We start from the raw sequence: 18,399 nt of genomic DNA on the forward strand, positions 1-18,399 counted from the left end.
CAGAAGTCTTCCTTTTCCCAGATCAAACAATCCCAGCTCCCGCAGCCTGTCCTCATAGCAGAGGTGCTCCAGCCCCTGGATCATCTTTGTGGCCCTCCTCTGAACACACTCCAACAGATCTATGCCCCTCTTATGGTGGGGACACCAGAACTGGATGCAGTATTCAAGGTGGGGTCTCACAAGAGCAAAGTAAATGGGGAGAATCATCTCTCTTGACCTGCTGGCTACGTTTCTCTTGATATGTCCCAGGATGCCGTTGGCCTTCTGGGCTGCATGAGCGCACTGCTGGCTCATGTTGAGCTTCTCGTCTATCAACACTCCCAAGTTCTTCTGTTCAGGGCTACTCTCAACCCTCTCCGTGCCCAGTTTGTATCTGTGCCTGGGATTGGCCCGACCCAGGTGAAGGACCTTGCATTTTGACTTGTTGAAGCTCCTGCAGTTTGCACTGGCCCATTTCTCAAGCCTGTCAAGGTCCCTCCGGATGGCATCTCTTCCCTCAAGTGAGTCCACGGCACCACACAGCTTGGCATCATCGGCAAACTTGCTGAGGGTGCACTCAATGCCGTTGTCCATGTCACTGACAAAGATGTTGAACAGCACTGGACCCAGAACAGACCCCTGAGGAACACCGCTTGACACTGGTCTCCATGTGGACATTGAGCCATTGACCACAACTCTTTGAATGCAGCCATACAGCCAGTTCTTTATCCACCAAGTGGTTGTAGTGGAGGTTATCGTTTCTGTACTCGTCAAGTGGAGGGCAGAAGGACTGACCCTGCTCCCACGTATTTTTTTTGGAGTATGCAGCATTTTTGCTTTACACAAGCTCCCAGAGGAACAAAGAAAGTTCCTTGCAGTTTGGTTCTAAATGAGTTTCAACCACATATCAACTTAATTTAAACCTCATATTACAAAGATACCTTGACAGCAATGGATAATTAAGCCAAAAAACCCAATGTGTTACATGAAAGCTATTAGCCCCTAAAGCAAATGATTTTAGTGTATTTTCTAGCTGGTGGCTATAGCACAGCTTCTCTCATTGCTTTTGGAGAAGAAAAAATGTCACTACATTCATAATATCAAAGAAAAGCATTGTTAGTCACCGCACTCAACATATGTACTGCCCCACTTCAGGTGCAGATGCTTAGACTGGTAATTTTCTGACAAATCTGTAACTTACAAACTTTTTTCTATTAAAAAACAACTAGGAACTCTGAATATCACCCAATTTAACTTCACCATCCAACAACTCAGTACATATCTTCTATTCAAACAGCTTTTGTGTTAGGACTTATCAACTTCAGTCTCCAACTCTGCTGATGAACAGCCTCAGCCAGCTGATTAGGCAACACTCGGAAAGGATTTGGCAGCTAATACCATGGGCTGTTGCTGTTCTGCAGCTGCTAACAATGTTTTCCAGCTGCTAGCTGTCTGGCCATTCAAAAGCACTTGTGGTTCTTATAAACCACTTGACGTGGTCATAGAAGAGCTTTCCTTAGGGCTAGGCTTGGCCTACTGGGCACAATCTCCCAGCAGTCAACTCCCATCCCCACAACTGAGGAAAATTAACATCTGCAATAACATATCACAGGATGAGATGGATTTCCTACCACTGCTAGTTTTTAAGACGTGATAGTTACTTCTGATCTAAGCTCTAGCCTAGAAGCTGAGACATCTTCCTCCATGAAAGGGTGTTGACGTACATGTTTACTTGAGGATGCTAAATTCAGGGTGGTCCAGTTGGCATCCCACAGCCCAGATCTCCTATCCATTTCTCAAAAGAGACAGGGGCAGCTGTTAGCTCAGCATGAGCCTCTTTCCTGCCCTGATTATCACCAAGAGCTTAGAGCCCAACTTGTTCCATGAAAAAGAAATGTGAAGTGTCTCCCTCACATATGCTAAAGAGCCTGGCACTCAGAATTAAACTGCTCGATCAGTGCCACTCACCAAAAGGCTGCTAAGACTGAAATCTAGGCTCCTGTTCTGATGAAAACTAGCCATCCTTGCCCATTTTATTAAGAACTAGAACATCATGTCTCCCTTGGCATGAAGGTTCGTCCTCCCCTCTGCTCTTACACAGAGTATACACTTACCCTGCTACCCCAGGGCCAGCAGCAGTGTATGATGTTTTCTGTGGTATTAAACAGCATAAAGGAGACTTGTGGTACAGCTGAGATGCTTCCCTAACAGTTAACCTTCTTCTTCAAAACGAGTTTGGGAAGGGCCAGAACCGCAGTGTTGTTAAATTTCTGCCCTCCCTAGAGACCAGGAAATACAGTTTTCGCTTATGTCTTATGTGAAATATAAAGAACAACATGGTAGGCAGCTCCTTTTTCCCTCCCAGTTTCTTCCACATGTTTCCTTCACACAGTATGGTCCATTTTCCCTTTTATTATAGCTGGAATCTTTCTTTTCTCCCTTTTTCACCAAGACTTACTAACAGAATCAACAAAAGATGCTGCCTGCTTTAATAGGTTCTACAAAAGCAAACAGCCTCCACAGTCCCTCACTGAAAGCATGGGGCCAAAAATTACACTGCTGATGTGCAGGTGCAGCAGCGAATGAATGATGCTGAGGAGGAAGTCACTACCGTCAACAACGACAACTCCTTAGCACTTGTTTTTCGAGAGCCTGATGCTTGGATTCCTGTAACTATGGTAATTGTGAAGCTATTTTTTAAACTAATATAAGCCATTATATTTAAAACTAGGATAAAACTGGATATAAGGCCAGAAGGGATCACTCTGACTCTCTCTTGCATAATGAATCAAAGAACTTCACTAATAATTTCTGTATCAACGTACTGTAACTTCTGTTTGAGCCGTTTGAAAAAACATCCTTCAAGCCATCTCGTGGCAGATGATTCCCCACAGTCTCACACTGCTGCTCAGTAGCAGGCAGGTATGTATCCACTAAATCAATAGGCTTTATCAAGAACCATGCTCATGCTCCCAAACAGCAGAATGAAAAACAGCTGTAATGTTTTGTCTTATACCGTTCACTTTGAACAAAGCAATGACTTCATCTCCCAAATATTTTGAAAGGTTTAGGCATCTTTTATTTTTAGTCAGCCCTTTCCCATTCTCAATTGGGAGCATTGCAATGTCTTGCATAAAACAGTTCATGACTGCTAATGAGCCACAACTCAAGGATATGATAAAAAGAACTAAGCTAAACCTGCACTCTAGATTGCTTGGTACTTAAAAGAGAATACATACGCACATGGAGCTTTGATTTTGCATGTATGTTGCTGCACACATCTCCCAGAGGATACAGGTTTTTTTCCCCACATCTTTCAGATTGAGAATCCGAAAGATTTGTACTTGTTTCTTTAAAGTTTGTTAGATTTTAGGTCTGAGCTCTGCTGAAGTCAGCAGCAAAATTCCCCTTGACTTTAAGGGGACTGGTTCACTCTGTGTTGTCGGTCCTTGAACTTGAGGCCTTTGGAAATAGAACAAAACTGTCTTTATTTTGCAAAAGAAATTACTGGGGCACTGTACTGATACTCTAAACAAATATAGCCTCTGTTTTGAGGAATTTATGAGCCACATTTGAGTTTGGACTAGATGATCTTTCAAGGTTCCTTCCAACCCCTAACATTCTGTGATTCTGTGAATGTGCAGTCTTAAACATTTCAAGATACTGACGTGGTCTTGTCCAATAGTATGTGGATGTGCCCACATGAGTCTTTGTCGGATCCGAGTCCAAAGATGTAGCGCACAGTAAGAATTCCTGACTTCTTTCCTCCCATCTTCTTTATGGTGTCAAGAAAATTTAGATGTGATACTTGCATTTCTATTGACATGATTATGCCTATAACATGGTGGTTTTTATAAGCAGCTACCAGCCTTTACCCGACTGCCACTGTTGTTCTTACCATTTGGTTAAAAATCTTAAATGGCAGGAAAATGCACTTTACTTATAGTGGAAGTTTTATTGTCATGGAGTTCAATCCTGCACCAGTCTGCAAACTCTGCAGGATAAACTGATATGACTGCAAGTCACATGAAGAAAGGAACGTAAGAGACAAAATCCCAAACCACTAAAAAACCCTACAAACATTCTTTATAAACAGCTTGAGTTTCTTTCAAATGTCATTAAAGATTCTGTAAGCAGGTATCATCTCATTTTTTAACATGTAATCAAAATTCTCTGAGATTCAGGATTTCTGAGAGTTCAGTGCTGCTGGTGGAACTTTCAGCCTGCATTTTGAAATATATCTTGGAGTGCTTCAAAACCAGTAATTTTCATGCTTAATGTACATTGCTACACAAAGCATTTAAAGTGCTTGTGTGGGCACTTTTGAAAGGCTCCTTCACTTGGCACTTTCCCATCTGCTTTCAGCAATATGGGCAGGCCATGTGTTGTTGCAGGGGAAAACAGGATCGATGTTTTTTTAGACCAGAGAGCCAACTGCACACGACCGAAAGGACTGTGAGAGACCTGATTTCTATTTCTGGTTTTGTCCCCAGGAGAATTGTTCCTGGGTGACACTGGCAACTCCCATGCCTCAGCTTCTCCTCCATAACAGGAGAACATCTTTTGTAAGGCACTTCACACAAAGGCTCTTTAATAGAAAAACACTCTGTGAAAGTCCTCCACCTCTTCTTCAAACTAAAAATCTCTTTGCCTTTACAATGAAGGCCGAGTGACGAACACATAGGTGATGATTTTTCCCCTTGTTGAACATCAAGGAAGATTTTGCCTGTGTTTCTAATGCAAACAGAATTGGGTTTCTAGGCCACGATCCTGCTCGCTGCTCTTGTGCGTGCTTAAATCTGGGACTCAGGGGGAACTTCAGTGGATGCACTGTCTGAGCACCGTCACTTCCAGAAGCCACAGCTCACTGCTTTCTCTAGCTAGACAAAAACTACTTTCCTCTAAAAAGAAAAATGTTCTCGAGACAGTTACAAATAAGACACAAGCTTTGTTCCCTGGGTGTTATTTATGAAATATTATCAGTTTCTTGGCTGGGGTCTCCAGCTGTAGTAAACTGGCATGGATCCACAATAGATCCATTATCATTACAATGAGTAGCAAGGGGGAACCAGCACAATGGTTTGGGGCCACCTAACTTTCTGCTGCCTATTTGTCTAGACCACTCCATGATGAGAACTGAAGAACAACACTTGGCTTTCTTTGAGCTGAAACTTTCAGCAGCTTTTCAAAGACGACCTTCAAAAATATGCATTTGAAGATACATATATACACAAAAATTATGTGGGTTTTTTTTTTTCTGGGTTTTTTGTGACAGAAGAATGACGAGTATTTTTGTGCTTACGCAAGAAGTCTACCTTAATTTACTAACAATATAAGCCAAAGAAAGGTTTCTAAGATTATGACTGATGGAAAATCAATGTGATTGGTATACTCTGTTATTTCATTACACATGCTAGGTTCTAAGATGTGTTGTTTTGTGCTTTTTTGGGAAGGAAAGGGAAGGGAAGGGAAGGGAACTTTGGAAGAGTTTAAAAAAAAAGAAAAAACTGAAAAACTATTGGAGAGACATCTTTTAAGTAAGTCTTATACTGAAAGAAAGATTTATTTACTTATCTTGTCCAAGAGAAGGGTAAGTTTTTTAATGACCTCCAACCTTTTGTATGGAGGTGTCATTTCAGATAGTACAAGACTTTCTTGTTTAGCAGAAAATGCTACTGTGAGATAGCAGAGACTGGAAACTGAAGTTAAAGAAATTAATGTTATTCATACATGAAGTAGTTGACAATTAAAACAATCTGATCTTGTGAATTTTTCAGTTTTTAATATCTCAATTTAAATACTGAATGCCTTTCTAAATTCATGATCCAGTTGAACCAGAAGCTTGCTGCAGGGATTAACGGGTAATGCTCTATGGCTTATGTTAAGAAGGGCCTCAAATTAGCTGGAACATAACAGCTCCTTCTGTTCTTAAAACCTGTGATTCATCCAAGAACTTCTCCACCAAACTCACAGAAGATAAGAGTGAAGACTGCAAATAATTTGGAAGGGGGGGAAAAAAAAGCAGCAAATAATCCCTCTAAAAACCTCACATACATTTGAGGATTTCAGCAATGTCTTGAAAATATAAAGTACAGCTGAACTGTCAAGTCACTTGTATACAGGGAAATTTGCTAAAAAAGCTGTAGTGCCAGCAGCACTTTTGCTGCATCCCTCTCAAGTGCCGTTTTGGGCAATGTCAGCCTCTTTCCTGCCTTTTCCACCCACCGACCAAACTCCTCACTCTCACACTTCTTTTATTACTTCCTTTGTCATTCTGTCCTTTTGTTGTTGTTGTTTGTTTTTTTTTTCCTTTTGACATTATCAGGCCCAGCTACAGGAGACACTCCTCTCTGGTGGTGCAAGGCAGCTGCACATCTTTCTCGGGCATACACAGCGTGGGCGGTCAGGAGCCACGTGGAGTCAGCAAAAAAAAGAAAAAGAGACCCGGGTGGGACAGAGCTGCTAGCACCAACCATCCTGTCACATCCCGGACCCTACAGCCTAATTAATGAGCATAACAGTGTCTGCTTCAGAAGCCTCTGTGAGCACTTCAGCAGTTCTTGCATTTTATGAGTGAGTCTGTGTGATAAAGCGGCAGGAATGTCATCAGTGAAGCAGGCAACCGAGGAAAGCATGAGCCTGATAGCAATGTGAAGGAAATTCCTGCAGAGAGTGAAACTCTGAGAAGTTTTTTTATGAGATGTAGGAGCCCTAATGCTCACTGTCAAAGTAATGAGTCGGGATAAGACTAATTGCAACAAGTTGAGTTTGTGGACAGGCCTGATCATTCTGGCCTAACTCACCTCGGTGACTTCAGCATGCTCAAGGAGCGAAGGAGAGAAGGAACAAGCTGCAAGTATGTCTGTGATTTGGTTCACGTGCAGAGCCTCATCCCAGGCGGGGAACTCAGAGGCAGCTATGCACCCCAGCCCATTTGGCTGCCCACAGCTGCAAGTTTATTCTTAGTTTCAGGAATGAGAATCCTCACAGACATGGCGATGGTTTCACGTCAGCTAGGAGACACATTTTCTCCTTAAAACATTTCTCTCTGGTTGATGAGTGGGTTTCCCGATGAGATGCATGAGGGAGGTCTAGTGACACCTGATTTCTGAACCATACATTTCATCCTCTGACAGTCACTTGAGGTATCAAAAAGACCTGCCTGAATTAGACTGGTCTTGCTAGCTCAGTAACCTGTAACTACAGGCAGTGCAATATATTTCATTAAGAAACTCTACTGTAGGCATTCATGGGAGAACATAATTCCATACTCCTTCCATATTCCCCAATAATTCTAATTTTTCCAAGACAGTACTGTTGCCATATGAGTGAAGCGTAAGATAAAGCCAAGCTCCTTCTGCTCTGCAATCTCATAATGAAAAGTGATAGGACTCATACTGCAGGCTGGGCTGACTGGATGGACTGCGCCGATGTGCTGGCACAGTACGGCACCTCAGCACACAGGCCAAGGTGAGGACTGGTGCTCGTGATATCATGCTACATGTGGACGCAGAGTGGAAAGTCAAGGAAGTCAAGGTGATATCCTGTGCAGTTCTGCAAGCCTTAATCTTTGTAAATTCAGGCCTCTCTGTAATCTGTTCCATGTGTCAGAGGAGGTATTTGCTCCTTGGCTAAGCCAAGACCAGCAGAATAAACTCAGGCAAACACAAGGACTATAAAAAGATTCTGCATTTCAACCTTGATCAACCAGGAGCGCAAAGCTTGTTTCCTTGACACATTTCCCCCAGAAAACCCAGAACGATGTGCATGCATAGTCTAGAAAAGTTCCAGCCACTCCAGTGCACAGACATCTCTGAGAACAAACACATACCCAAAATTATACTGCTGTTCCCTGGGAGGGTTTAATATAATAAATGTAAAAGAACAAGACTCCGGCCAGAACATCAAGGTTTCTATTTCTTTCAAAAATTGATGGATTACAGTTTGCTCACTTAGCCTTTAATATTTATTACTATGACTTTGAATATCCTGAGAGATGCTGAACATCTTCCTATCCAATCTCCTTCCTTTGGAGATATGTCTCTTAAATACATGCAAACTCCTGTCCTTTCTACCTACCGAGCTCTGATTAGTCAAGCTATTCAGCTAAGTCATTACTAAAATTTCTCTTCTATTTTTAACCTTCCATATTCTTAGGATTTTCTTAAGCATTACAAGCTCCAGCTTGTGCCCCACGACAACGTCTCATTAAAACGACCTTACTGCTCAGATCTTTTAAGTAGTACAACCAGTCACATCTCAGCTGAAGTCAGTGATGAGATGCTGATATATGAGATCTGTCTACTCATTACCTTCATTTCTGTTAACTGACCTTTCAGTGAAAACGGGCACAGGGAAGGGAAAAAACAGATGTGGCAATAAGACAAAATATATTATGAACGTTATTTCTACCTTGCTGAACACCAGTAATTCAATCGAAAGACAACCCCTTAGGAAATTAGGACACATCAATAGTCTTCAACCAGTTTCTAAATGAACTACAATAAGTGATAAATTTCTGTAACAAGCAAGCAAATCTGCATCAATTGATGATGCTATAAATAGGAATCTATTTAGCTTTTAAGTATATATATGCAAAATTCTCTTTCTGACAGGTGACTAAGTTTGGTTCATTATATATATCACAGAATTGCCCAGATTGGAAAAGATCATCAAGATCATCGAGTTCAACCATTAAGCTAACACTGACAAGTCCTCGACTAAATCACATCCTTAGGCACTGTTTCTACATGATTCTTAAATACCTTCAGGGATGGGGACTCCACCACTGCCCTGGGCAACCCATTCCAACCTTTTTAGTAAAGGAATCCTTCCTACTATCCACTCTAAACTTCCCTCGGTGCAGTTTGAGGCCATTTCCTCTTGCCCTCTCACTTTTTACTTGGTTGAACAGAGCAAATCCCACCTCACTACAACATCCTTTCAGAAAGCTGTAGAGTGCATTAAGGTCTCCCCTCAGCCTCCTTTTCTTCAGGCTAAATAACCTCCGTTCCCCCTGCCGCTCCTCAGAAGATTTGTGCTCTAGACCCTTCACCAGCTTCACTGCCCTTCTTTGGACATGCTCTAGCACCTCAATGTCTTGGAGTAAGGGGCTCAAAACTGCACAAAGGACTCAAGGTGTGGCCTCATCAGTGCTGAGTACGGGGGTAAAATCACTTCCCTGTTCTACTGGTCAATCTTACCAAGTAATATGACTGAAAACATGTATCCTGTTGTGATGAAAGGCGACTGTAACTTCAAATAGCAACAGAGCTCCATACTGCAAGCTATTTGTTGTATGTTCTTCAAAGAGCCAAAGAAGCATCCACTGAGAAGACAACAGCCACTAATTCACCCATGAATCTGACAATTTGTAATATTCCTAGTAGACTGTACTTGCCAAGAATGCCAGAAATAAACTGAATGTAAAGAAATGGAAAGTCAGACACCTTAGGAATGATTTACATAGAAATAAACTGTTCTTTGGGAAATGATGATAAGCTAGTTTCTCAGATCAGCCTGACAGGCTGTCCATACTATAAGTGAAAACATTTAAGCCAGGCAAAGCATTCTACTGCTATGGAAAAATAATTGTTCCAGTGCTCCAAAGGCTGAGGAGAGAACTAATGATTCATGGAAGTCCTAGTGAAACAAACAGACCAGCCCATCCACATAAGGTGCCTCCCACAGTTTCATGCATTATATCTCCATAGTACTCCAGTAAAACAGTGATAATGCATAATACGAACAATAAATTCAGAGTGATAAAATCCTGTCTTCCCTGAACTTGATGCAAATTTCACCATTTTCAGAATTAGGATTTCAGTACTTTTATTTTCACATATGCACAATGAGGATGTGACTGATTTTCAGCATTCAGCTCCTCTATTTGTTGCCTGCTTTTAAAGAATATCATATTAGTGGATTTTGAGGGCTGTATTTAACACTTAGCTCCATTGGCTTCTTATGTATTTCAGGAAACTGCTAACAATAATGACTAAAATAAATCACTTGGCTTATTTTCAGCTGAGTTGGCTTCAGACATTCTTTCTTCCTTCTCCTTCCCCTCTCCATGCTGCACTCGCCTTCATTCCTTGCTCACTCTGGTTGTAGTAAATGTCACTGTCTCTTTGCAAGATTTAGCTAAAAGTGACCGTTTTCTTTAAACAATGTAATAACAAGGTACGTTTATGGTTTCACTCAGGTACATCAGATGTGAGAAGAAGAGATTTTGTCCAGGATATTCAATACCTGCAAGTCCTCCTAAACATGCAACACTATTCTTTCGGTTTGCCTGTACACATAGCACTAAAATGGGCAGAAAAAATGTTTTCTAGTGCTTGCAGGCTTCCAGATTGTTAAAATCCAAGGGAATCTATCAGCATAAAATGGTGGAATCCCACAAGACAAGAGTGGGGATTAGCCTGACAAACCTTGGGCTTACGTCAACACTGTGATGAGTGAAACAAAGCTTCACCAGACACTGATCCAGGCAACTCAACATCCAGGCAACTCTCCACCACCTCGGCCCCGCTGACAGCTGGGCACACTTAAACCATGTCTCCTTCTCCCCATACTGCTGAAAGTCTGCAAAGCTCACTGTAAGAGTGGGTGCCTGACAGCTCTGCCTTAGGACATCGCATCACAAGCATGTACAGTGCTATAAATGCTTCACTCTCCCTCTCTGCAAATAGAATCATAGAATGGTCAGAGTTGGAAGGGACCTCAAAAATCACCTAGTTCCAACCCCCTCGCCATGGGCAGGGACATCCCCCACTAGATCAGGCTGCCCAGAGCCCCATCCAGCCTGGCCTTAAAAACTTCCAGGGATGGGGCTTCCACCCCCTCTCTGGGCAACCTGTGCCAGGGTCTCACCACCCTCATGGGGAAGAACTTCTTCCTAACGTCCAATCTGAACCAACCCATCTCCAGCTTCAATCCATTCCCTCTAGTCCTGTCACTACCTGACATCCTAAGAAGCCCCTCACCAGCTTTCTTGTAGCCCCCTTGAGATACTGGAAGCCACAATAAGGTCTCCTTGGAGCCTTCTTTTCTGCAGACTGAACAGCCCCAACTCTCTCAGTCTGTCTTCACAGGAGAGGTGCTCCAGCCCTCTGAGCATACTTGTGGCCCTTCTCTGGACACACTCCAGCACATCCAGATCTTTCTTGTAGTAGCGGCCCCAGAACTGGATGCAATATTCCAATAGATACTCCCAAGAAGACAATATTACTTACTTGGGATAGCGCCTCTGCTGAAAGATGGGCAGAATCTCTGTATCTTGATTTGAATGTAGAAGCAGTAAATCTCGAAATCTTTCTGTCAGGACAAACGAAAAAAAGAAGAAAAGAAAAAAAAAAACCCAGACTGTGACTCTGCATTATAAGTTCAGGCCACAAGTAAGCAAGCAGTAGTACCAGTGAATTCTCCTCTCCAGCAATATTTACCAGAGGGCAAAGGTAAGTGAGTAAGGAATACAAGCTAAATATTCATACAAAACTGCTGCTAAGACTAGAAATCACTGTTTCCTATCATTCCTTTTAATAATATTTTGAAATGTCACTTTCTACATCTAATATTGAATTCTAGTAGAGCTTCCAAATTGCCGAGGTCTGCATGCAGGTCTTCTGAGTATCTTAGACAGCCGTAACAGTTCCTGCCTTCAGGAGCTTAGTCTAAACAGAAAGGAGGAGCAACTAACAATTCACCAATCACTCAAGCATCACAGAAGTCTAAACAAACACAGATTAATTAATTAATCTAAATTAAACTAAATTAAATTACAGTCTTCGCGTAAATGATTCATTAGTATTTTCAAGGACAGTTGGAAGGCTGGATTGCTTTTCATTGACTACTACATATTAAAAAAGCTGCATTACAGGATCACCTCCAGTAGGTAAGGAGGTAAGGCGTTTGTGACTTAGCTTCACCGAACACCAAGTGAAGGGGTGGTTGTGTTTTGTGTAGCTGCCTTTTTCTGATGCCTTTCTGTTAGATGCAATATGTAAGCAGGATCTGTAGGAGCTTCTATCAGCATCAATTTCTCAGTCCCTGGAAGATGGGAACCTCCCCAAAATTTACTTGAGACACAGATTCAAGGACGGAAGGGAATTTTCCACACAGGCCACATCCCCTTAGCACACCCCATAGCTCTCCAAAGCATGGGAGATGCTCCATTTATTTCTTTCTTTCCATCACCTGCAACTTTTCAACAGTGCTCCAGTGGCACTGAAACCAAGGACACTGGTGATACCCTTTCCACCTTCTCATCTTCTACTCGTCCTGCAGTATCTTATAACTGTAACTTGAAGTCCTCAGATACAGGCTTTATGCTTCATTTACTAAACAACATTTTATAGACTGTGCTGTGTGTAGTAGCTGTACTACGGGTTTCTCTAAACTAGCTACCTCTTCCACGTAAGTTTTTCATTCTGGGAACTGAACCTGAGGATAAGTGCAGTCCCTCGTCTCCCTTTATCCCTGTGTATCTCAGAATACCCTCTAACACAGGGTTTACATATAAGGAAATTGGAGTAAAGGTTTTAAACTAAAAGAGACTAGATTCCCACTAGTTATAAGGAAGAAAATTTTTACAGTCAGGATGGTGAAACACTGGAACAGGTTGCCCAGAGAGGTGGTAGATGCCCCATCTCTGGAAATATTCAAGGCCAGGTTGGATGGGCCTCTGAGCAAGCTGATCTAGTTGAAGATGACCCTGCTCCTTGCAGGGGGTTTGACTAGATGACCTTTAAAGGTCTCTTCCAATCCAAACCACTCTACGAAAACAATGGACAGAAAATCAGTGGAGAAAACATCTCAGTCTCCAAGTTCCAAAGAGGAAACATAGCAGCTTGATTATTTCTTACAAGTTAGTATATGATGGCTTTCTTAACATTCAATTTTATGTCATTATAACTAAACTCCATTAATTTGGATACAATTCTGTTATGTAGCCTCTAAAACAGAAAAAAACTCAAAAACACCGCCAAAAAAACAAACCCATACTTCATAAAGTAAGAAAGCATAATAAATTCAGAAGAGAAACTCTCTTGCTAAGGGCTCAGTTTTAAGGGTCATTTGTCTCAGTCTGATACAGTCTTTCATCACCTGGGTACGATCTACTGCAACGTCTTTGATAAGAAACCAGCACCTGCCAGTGAAGAAACAAGGGCTGATACTTAGTATCTTTATTCTTTTATTTCTACACCTCTTCAGATTCAAATCTGAAAGAAACAAGCACTTATACCTACAAGTTTCTTAACACAGCTTCAAAATGTAACTCGACTGTCCCTTTATCTAACTAGCAAAGAGACTGTATATGGCCAACAACAATAAATACAATGCTGTAAGGATGGAAGTGAAAATAAGCATCTTTCAGGGAAAAGGCTGCTTACTGGCTTCACAAAAAGTCTGTCACTCCAACTACTTCATGACCTCTTTCAATTTTAGGAAAATGCAGAGATTTGCTTTTTTACCCCAGTCCTCTGGTTCATGGCAATATGCTGTGCACAGGCATGCCCTCTCATCCTTAAAGATGACATGCTGTGGTCTTCAAAATCCACTGGACAAAACTGAAAGGCTTCAGGAAGCTTTCAGTGGTGCAAAACACCCAGATGTATGTTCCAGAGAGAGCACATTAACTTCCACCACTAACTCAGGAATCTCCCAACACAACTCACGCTACTGGTGTCTTTGCAGGAACCCTTTATAAAAGGCTTTGTACGAACAGCAGCCTTGGTGTGTGCCTGGTTGAGGAATGAGCCCAGGGAGGTGGTGGAGTCACCAACCCTGGAGGTGTTTAAAAAAAAAGTAGATCTGGCACTTGAGGCTATGGTGTAGTGGTTAGGTATGCTGGGATGAAGGTTGGACTAGATGATCTTCAGAAGTCCCTTCCAAACCCCAACATTCTGTGATTCTGTGATTCTGTGAAATAGAGAACACTGAACAACAGCGCTTTCTTCCATGACTTGAGGGTTTTGACCTCCAGAACATGGTGCGAGTCATCATGATTAAGGATTTGAGTTTGGAGTCATTTGATGTATTTCTTTCTCAGGACCTATAACCAGGTGCAACAGTGACACAAAGCCCAGGCAGACATGCTCGTCTTCAGTTCAGTATGGCACAAGATCATGTGTGAGCGAGGCTGGTTTGGCAGACCTTGCAAAGAGCCTGTGACTCGCCAGGAGAGATAAAATAAGTCTTTTCAAGGGCGCCAGTATGTCCCACTCCATTGTTCTGCCCAAGATGGAGAGCAGAATCACAGAATCACAGAATTGTTGAGGCTGGAAAAGACCTCTGAGATCGTCAAGTCCAGCCTATGACTCAACACCCAGCACCCAGACAGAGAGCCATATTCCATCTCTATCCCCTACTCCGTGATTCTTCTTTCTTGTTCTTCTGCCCTTTCCCACTGACCCAGGCCACCTGGTCACACTCCAGGGCTCAATTCAACAAGCTGCAATCTTGAAAATATTTTGAACAGTAATGTGACAGGGCCCGCCAGTACTGGAGTGAAGGCAGCCAAGTTATGGCATCTGAAATTGGCCTAAACAGCTTCCCTACTGGATCTTGTTTTAGTTAAAGTCAACTTTTGGGGGTTTTTTCCCCATGCTATGGCAAATTTCCCAGGCAGATATATTTTCTTTTCACCATATGACTTTACTTGCTTTTCCATGGCAACATTTAATGCTACATGGTAGCGTTCCACCTCATCTCAAATACATCCTACAACTTCCTCCAGCACATGTAGCCTCCACATCCTGTAAATCCTCCTAAGAGTAATGGCACGCTGAACAGAAGCCTTCAGGATTAATTTGTCCCATAGGACCATTCTGTACATGCTTCACCCTTCAGTCTCTGATATATTCTCATATTACGCGTACGTGTGTGCAGTACAAAAGTCACACTGGTGCAAATGACGCTATTGCCTTTAAGGACTATCCATCAAGGTGATGAGGGAGATGGTAGGAGCTTTGGCAGCTACTGGCAGAACACAGGTGCTTTTGCTGCTCTCACAAAAGCGAGTATCAGATGTCTGACACTTGAGAAAAGAAGTCTTTTCCATTTGGAATTAAAAAAAAACAATAATACTTTTCAAGGGGGGGAATTTTTTTAAAAAAAATTCTAATCCATACTACAACAACAAAAGAAAGACTTGAGAATGGATGAAACTAATAATAAGGGTGGTTTTATATTATTTTGATCTGCAATTGCCAGTTGATCAAAAGAACTAAACCAAGTCACAGACCTGAATTATCATTATTTGGATCATGTAAGAGAGACATCTCCCAAAATTAATTCTCTTCCATCACTTCCTACAGTTTAGCACCTAAAATGTGATGCTTTGGTCTGGTTTGTTAACAAAATACAAGTAATATTTATTTCTCAAAGTTTATAGGGCTTACTTAGGGGACTGGTTAGCTCAGTCAGTTGAGCGTGGGGCTAACAACGCCAAGGTTGCGGGCTTGATTCCCGTTTCGTCCAAATGTGTCGTCTGATCTAGTCAACAGGTGGCGTCCCTGGCGACAGGGAGGCTGGATTAAAATGATCTTTAAGGTCCCTTCCAGCCTAGGCAAGTCTATGATTCTTAAAATCTGCAATTATCTTCTCTGTCCCTCATTTCATCCATGCAACTTGCATTAGATTAAGTCTGTATGAGCTATCTCCTAACAATTTTCCACATTGTTCTGAGATCCATTATGGTGCTGATTATTTTTTCACTCTGCTGAGGGTGACACTGTAGACATCATCTCACTGACCCTCCCATAAGTCTGCCCACAGGACGATGTTCTCATAGACATCAAGAACAGTTGCACTGTCACGTCCGGTGCTCCCACTTATCTTTTTCAACATTCTGAGTGTCTCCGACTTCCTCATGGCTTTCACTCTGAGTATACAGTTTCTTCCAAATCCTTGATCAGTGAAAAGTCCTCATTTGAATTTAGGAAGTCTCACTGGGATCATATATGTTTAGCTAAATGTGTGGGATAGTTACCTGTGATGACTAAAGACTGGATAGAGTAACACAATCCTATGCCTTGTCCTCCTAAATCAAGAACGTTGTAGACCATAAAGGATAAGAGAAAGTTTGCCGTTGAAAGCTTTAGAGAGTTAATCTGTCCTCTTACATAAACCTCTCTTCTCCATCTCTCAACTCATTCTTTTTCCCTCTTTTCCACCCTTTGTTCCCCTTTCCCCTTCCAGCTCAACATATTCACAAGGCAGCTATTGGAATCTCACTATAAATGCCCGCTAACGTCTTTACAATACCTGCTATGACAAATCAGTTACCGATTTACAAGGACAGAAGGATGCACTTCAAGGACAATTTTCCCTCTGAAATACTAAGACGCATGTCACTGTTGTTTGAAAGCAGAAAGGGGTTGTGCTCAGTATGTTGTGTGAATGGCAATGCCAGGAAAAGGTGAGCAAGAACGGGCATGTTGTCTGAAGCCAAATCAAACCAGTTACACAGCAAGGTTTCCTTTTCACCAGGATACACGAGTGGAGAGGAGGAAAGAGAGACAAAGGGAAATTTTATGGTATATTTTAAAATCTGGGGCTGTCAAAGCAAAGAAAAATAATTTGTAGAGAAAGTCCCTGCAAATTAGAACACATTATTCACAATCTGTAGACAGAGACACTACGGCACAGGGAGTAGTGTCACATCCCTGAAGCTCTTATTGCTTTAGAACTTCAAAAATGATGCCAAAAGTCACACACTGCAGTTGCGTCACATTTGACCTCCAAAGACAGGTGTTGTGGTTCTTCTTTCTTGGCTCGTTCTTCTTCGAAAATACTTTGCAGACAATAACAGCGAATTTACTTCACTGAATTTCAAAGGTCTTGAAAAATCCAATTCCTGCTCTTTCAGGTTGATGGGTCTTTGCCCATGAGGCCAAAGCACTACATAACTGAACTCTCAAACATTACTGTTCCGTTTATCCCAATCACCCTCTACCCATTAGCTTCAGACCACTCTGAACCTGTAATAAACCCAGGCTGAACTGCATGCAATCAATTAAGAGCACTGTAAAACTGACGGTAATTGCTTTTTATGGGATAAGGATTTTTTATATCAGTTTTGGATTTTTTTTTAAATCTAGTTTCATAAAAATAAACAGAAATGTGATTAGAAAGCAACCAAAGAATGGGAGAACAGAGTAGCCTCCTCAGTTATAAAGTACAGAACACTGTGGTCTGGAAGCCCACCTGTCTTCCAACAGGTCTCTCCACAGTGACACTCCCATGGATTTGGGCATTTTGCTGTCATGTTTCTGTAATTACCTGTAGCACTTGTGCATTCATTGAGACACAAATCTCAGCCCCATCTTTCACCACAGGGACACTTGCAAGCCCTGTAATTTCAAACCGAAAAACATTTGCCTGGTTTTATGCAAAATGCAGAGTGGTCTGGAGCACCTTCCCTGCCACGAATAGTTTCGTCAGCACCTTGCAATGATTTATTTAAAGAAAATAAAATTAAGTCAGCTTTCTTAAAACTGTCAGTAGCATTTAAAAGGATTTGAGACCCACTAATCTGACCTGTTTTCTGAATTTGGAAATTGTAAGTAGCTCCCAAGTGCCTTGTAAAAATAAAAGACATTTAGGAAGAAGTCCTTGCCAGTTAAGGGCTATAAAACTATGATGAGCAAGAAGATAGCATAAAACTGAAATGTCCAATATTTTAGTTTGACCTGTGGCTTATTAATGGCCAAAGTTTCTGAAGTTAAGGAAGTGTCATTTCCCTCTTGTTGGAGAGTCAGTGCTACAAATATCCTCCATCAAATTAAAAGGGGAGGAAAGAAAACAATGATGAGGTAATGTTGATGAGCTAAGGGTTCCACAATGATTGCATGATAAGAAGCCTTAGAATTCCCCTGAAACACACTTGTTTTGCTGATGCAAAGAGACAGGATTTTTGACCAGCTTGAACTACCATGATTCTCAGTACATTAAGCCTCATTCTACTGTTTTTTCACCACAATTCTCTTTGTTCTCGATCGGTCTTCTGAAAGGCTAATTAGAGCTCACCATTTAAAGAGCTACTAAAAAAAATTTAAAATATTATAAAACTCCATGAAATTAAAATTATATTAAGAAATTGCTGTTTATATTTAATTAAGGGAAATAGAGAAGTTTTTACAGAAAGGCAAGTGGTCTCCACATTTTCTAAGCTAGCCGAATAAACAGCGATCATCCTTCTGTTTAATATTTTCTTTTGCAGGATTTTAGTTTATTTAAGCAGAGGGAAAAAAAATAAGGAAATCAACTAATCCTGTACAGGTCAGCAGTGAACCTTCCAGGCACTCTGGACCTGCAGAATAATTTTCCTTTCTTTGAAGAAAGTCCCCGTACACCCTGCTTTCCCTCCTAACCTGCATTTGCTTTCTAAAAAGTAGTCAGCTCCTTCTCTTTCCC

General features: G+C 41.7%; 1 protein-coding gene across 2 annotated transcripts in view; it reads right to left on the minus strand.

Annotated features, from left to right (window-relative positions):
• NOX4 (NADPH oxidase 4) overlaps window positions 1–18,399 on the minus strand; it is a 111,837-nt gene that overhangs the window by 28,259 nt on the left and 65,179 nt on the right. For both annotated transcript variants that reach the window (XM_009864391.1, XM_009864390.1), the window contains exon 12: window positions 11,217–11,298. In XM_009864391.1, the coding sequence (XP_009862693.1) occupies window positions 11,217–11,298 (82 nt within the window). The remainder of the gene's footprint in view (window positions 1–11,216; window positions 11,299–18,399) is intronic.

This window comes from Apaloderma vittatum, unplaced genomic scaffold (assembly GCF_000703405.1).
Source record: "Apaloderma vittatum isolate BGI_N311 unplaced genomic scaffold, ASM70340v1 scaffold802, whole genome shotgun sequence".
In the NCBI taxonomy this organism is placed as follows: domain Eukaryota; kingdom Metazoa; phylum Chordata; class Aves; order Trogoniformes; family Trogonidae; genus Apaloderma; species Apaloderma vittatum.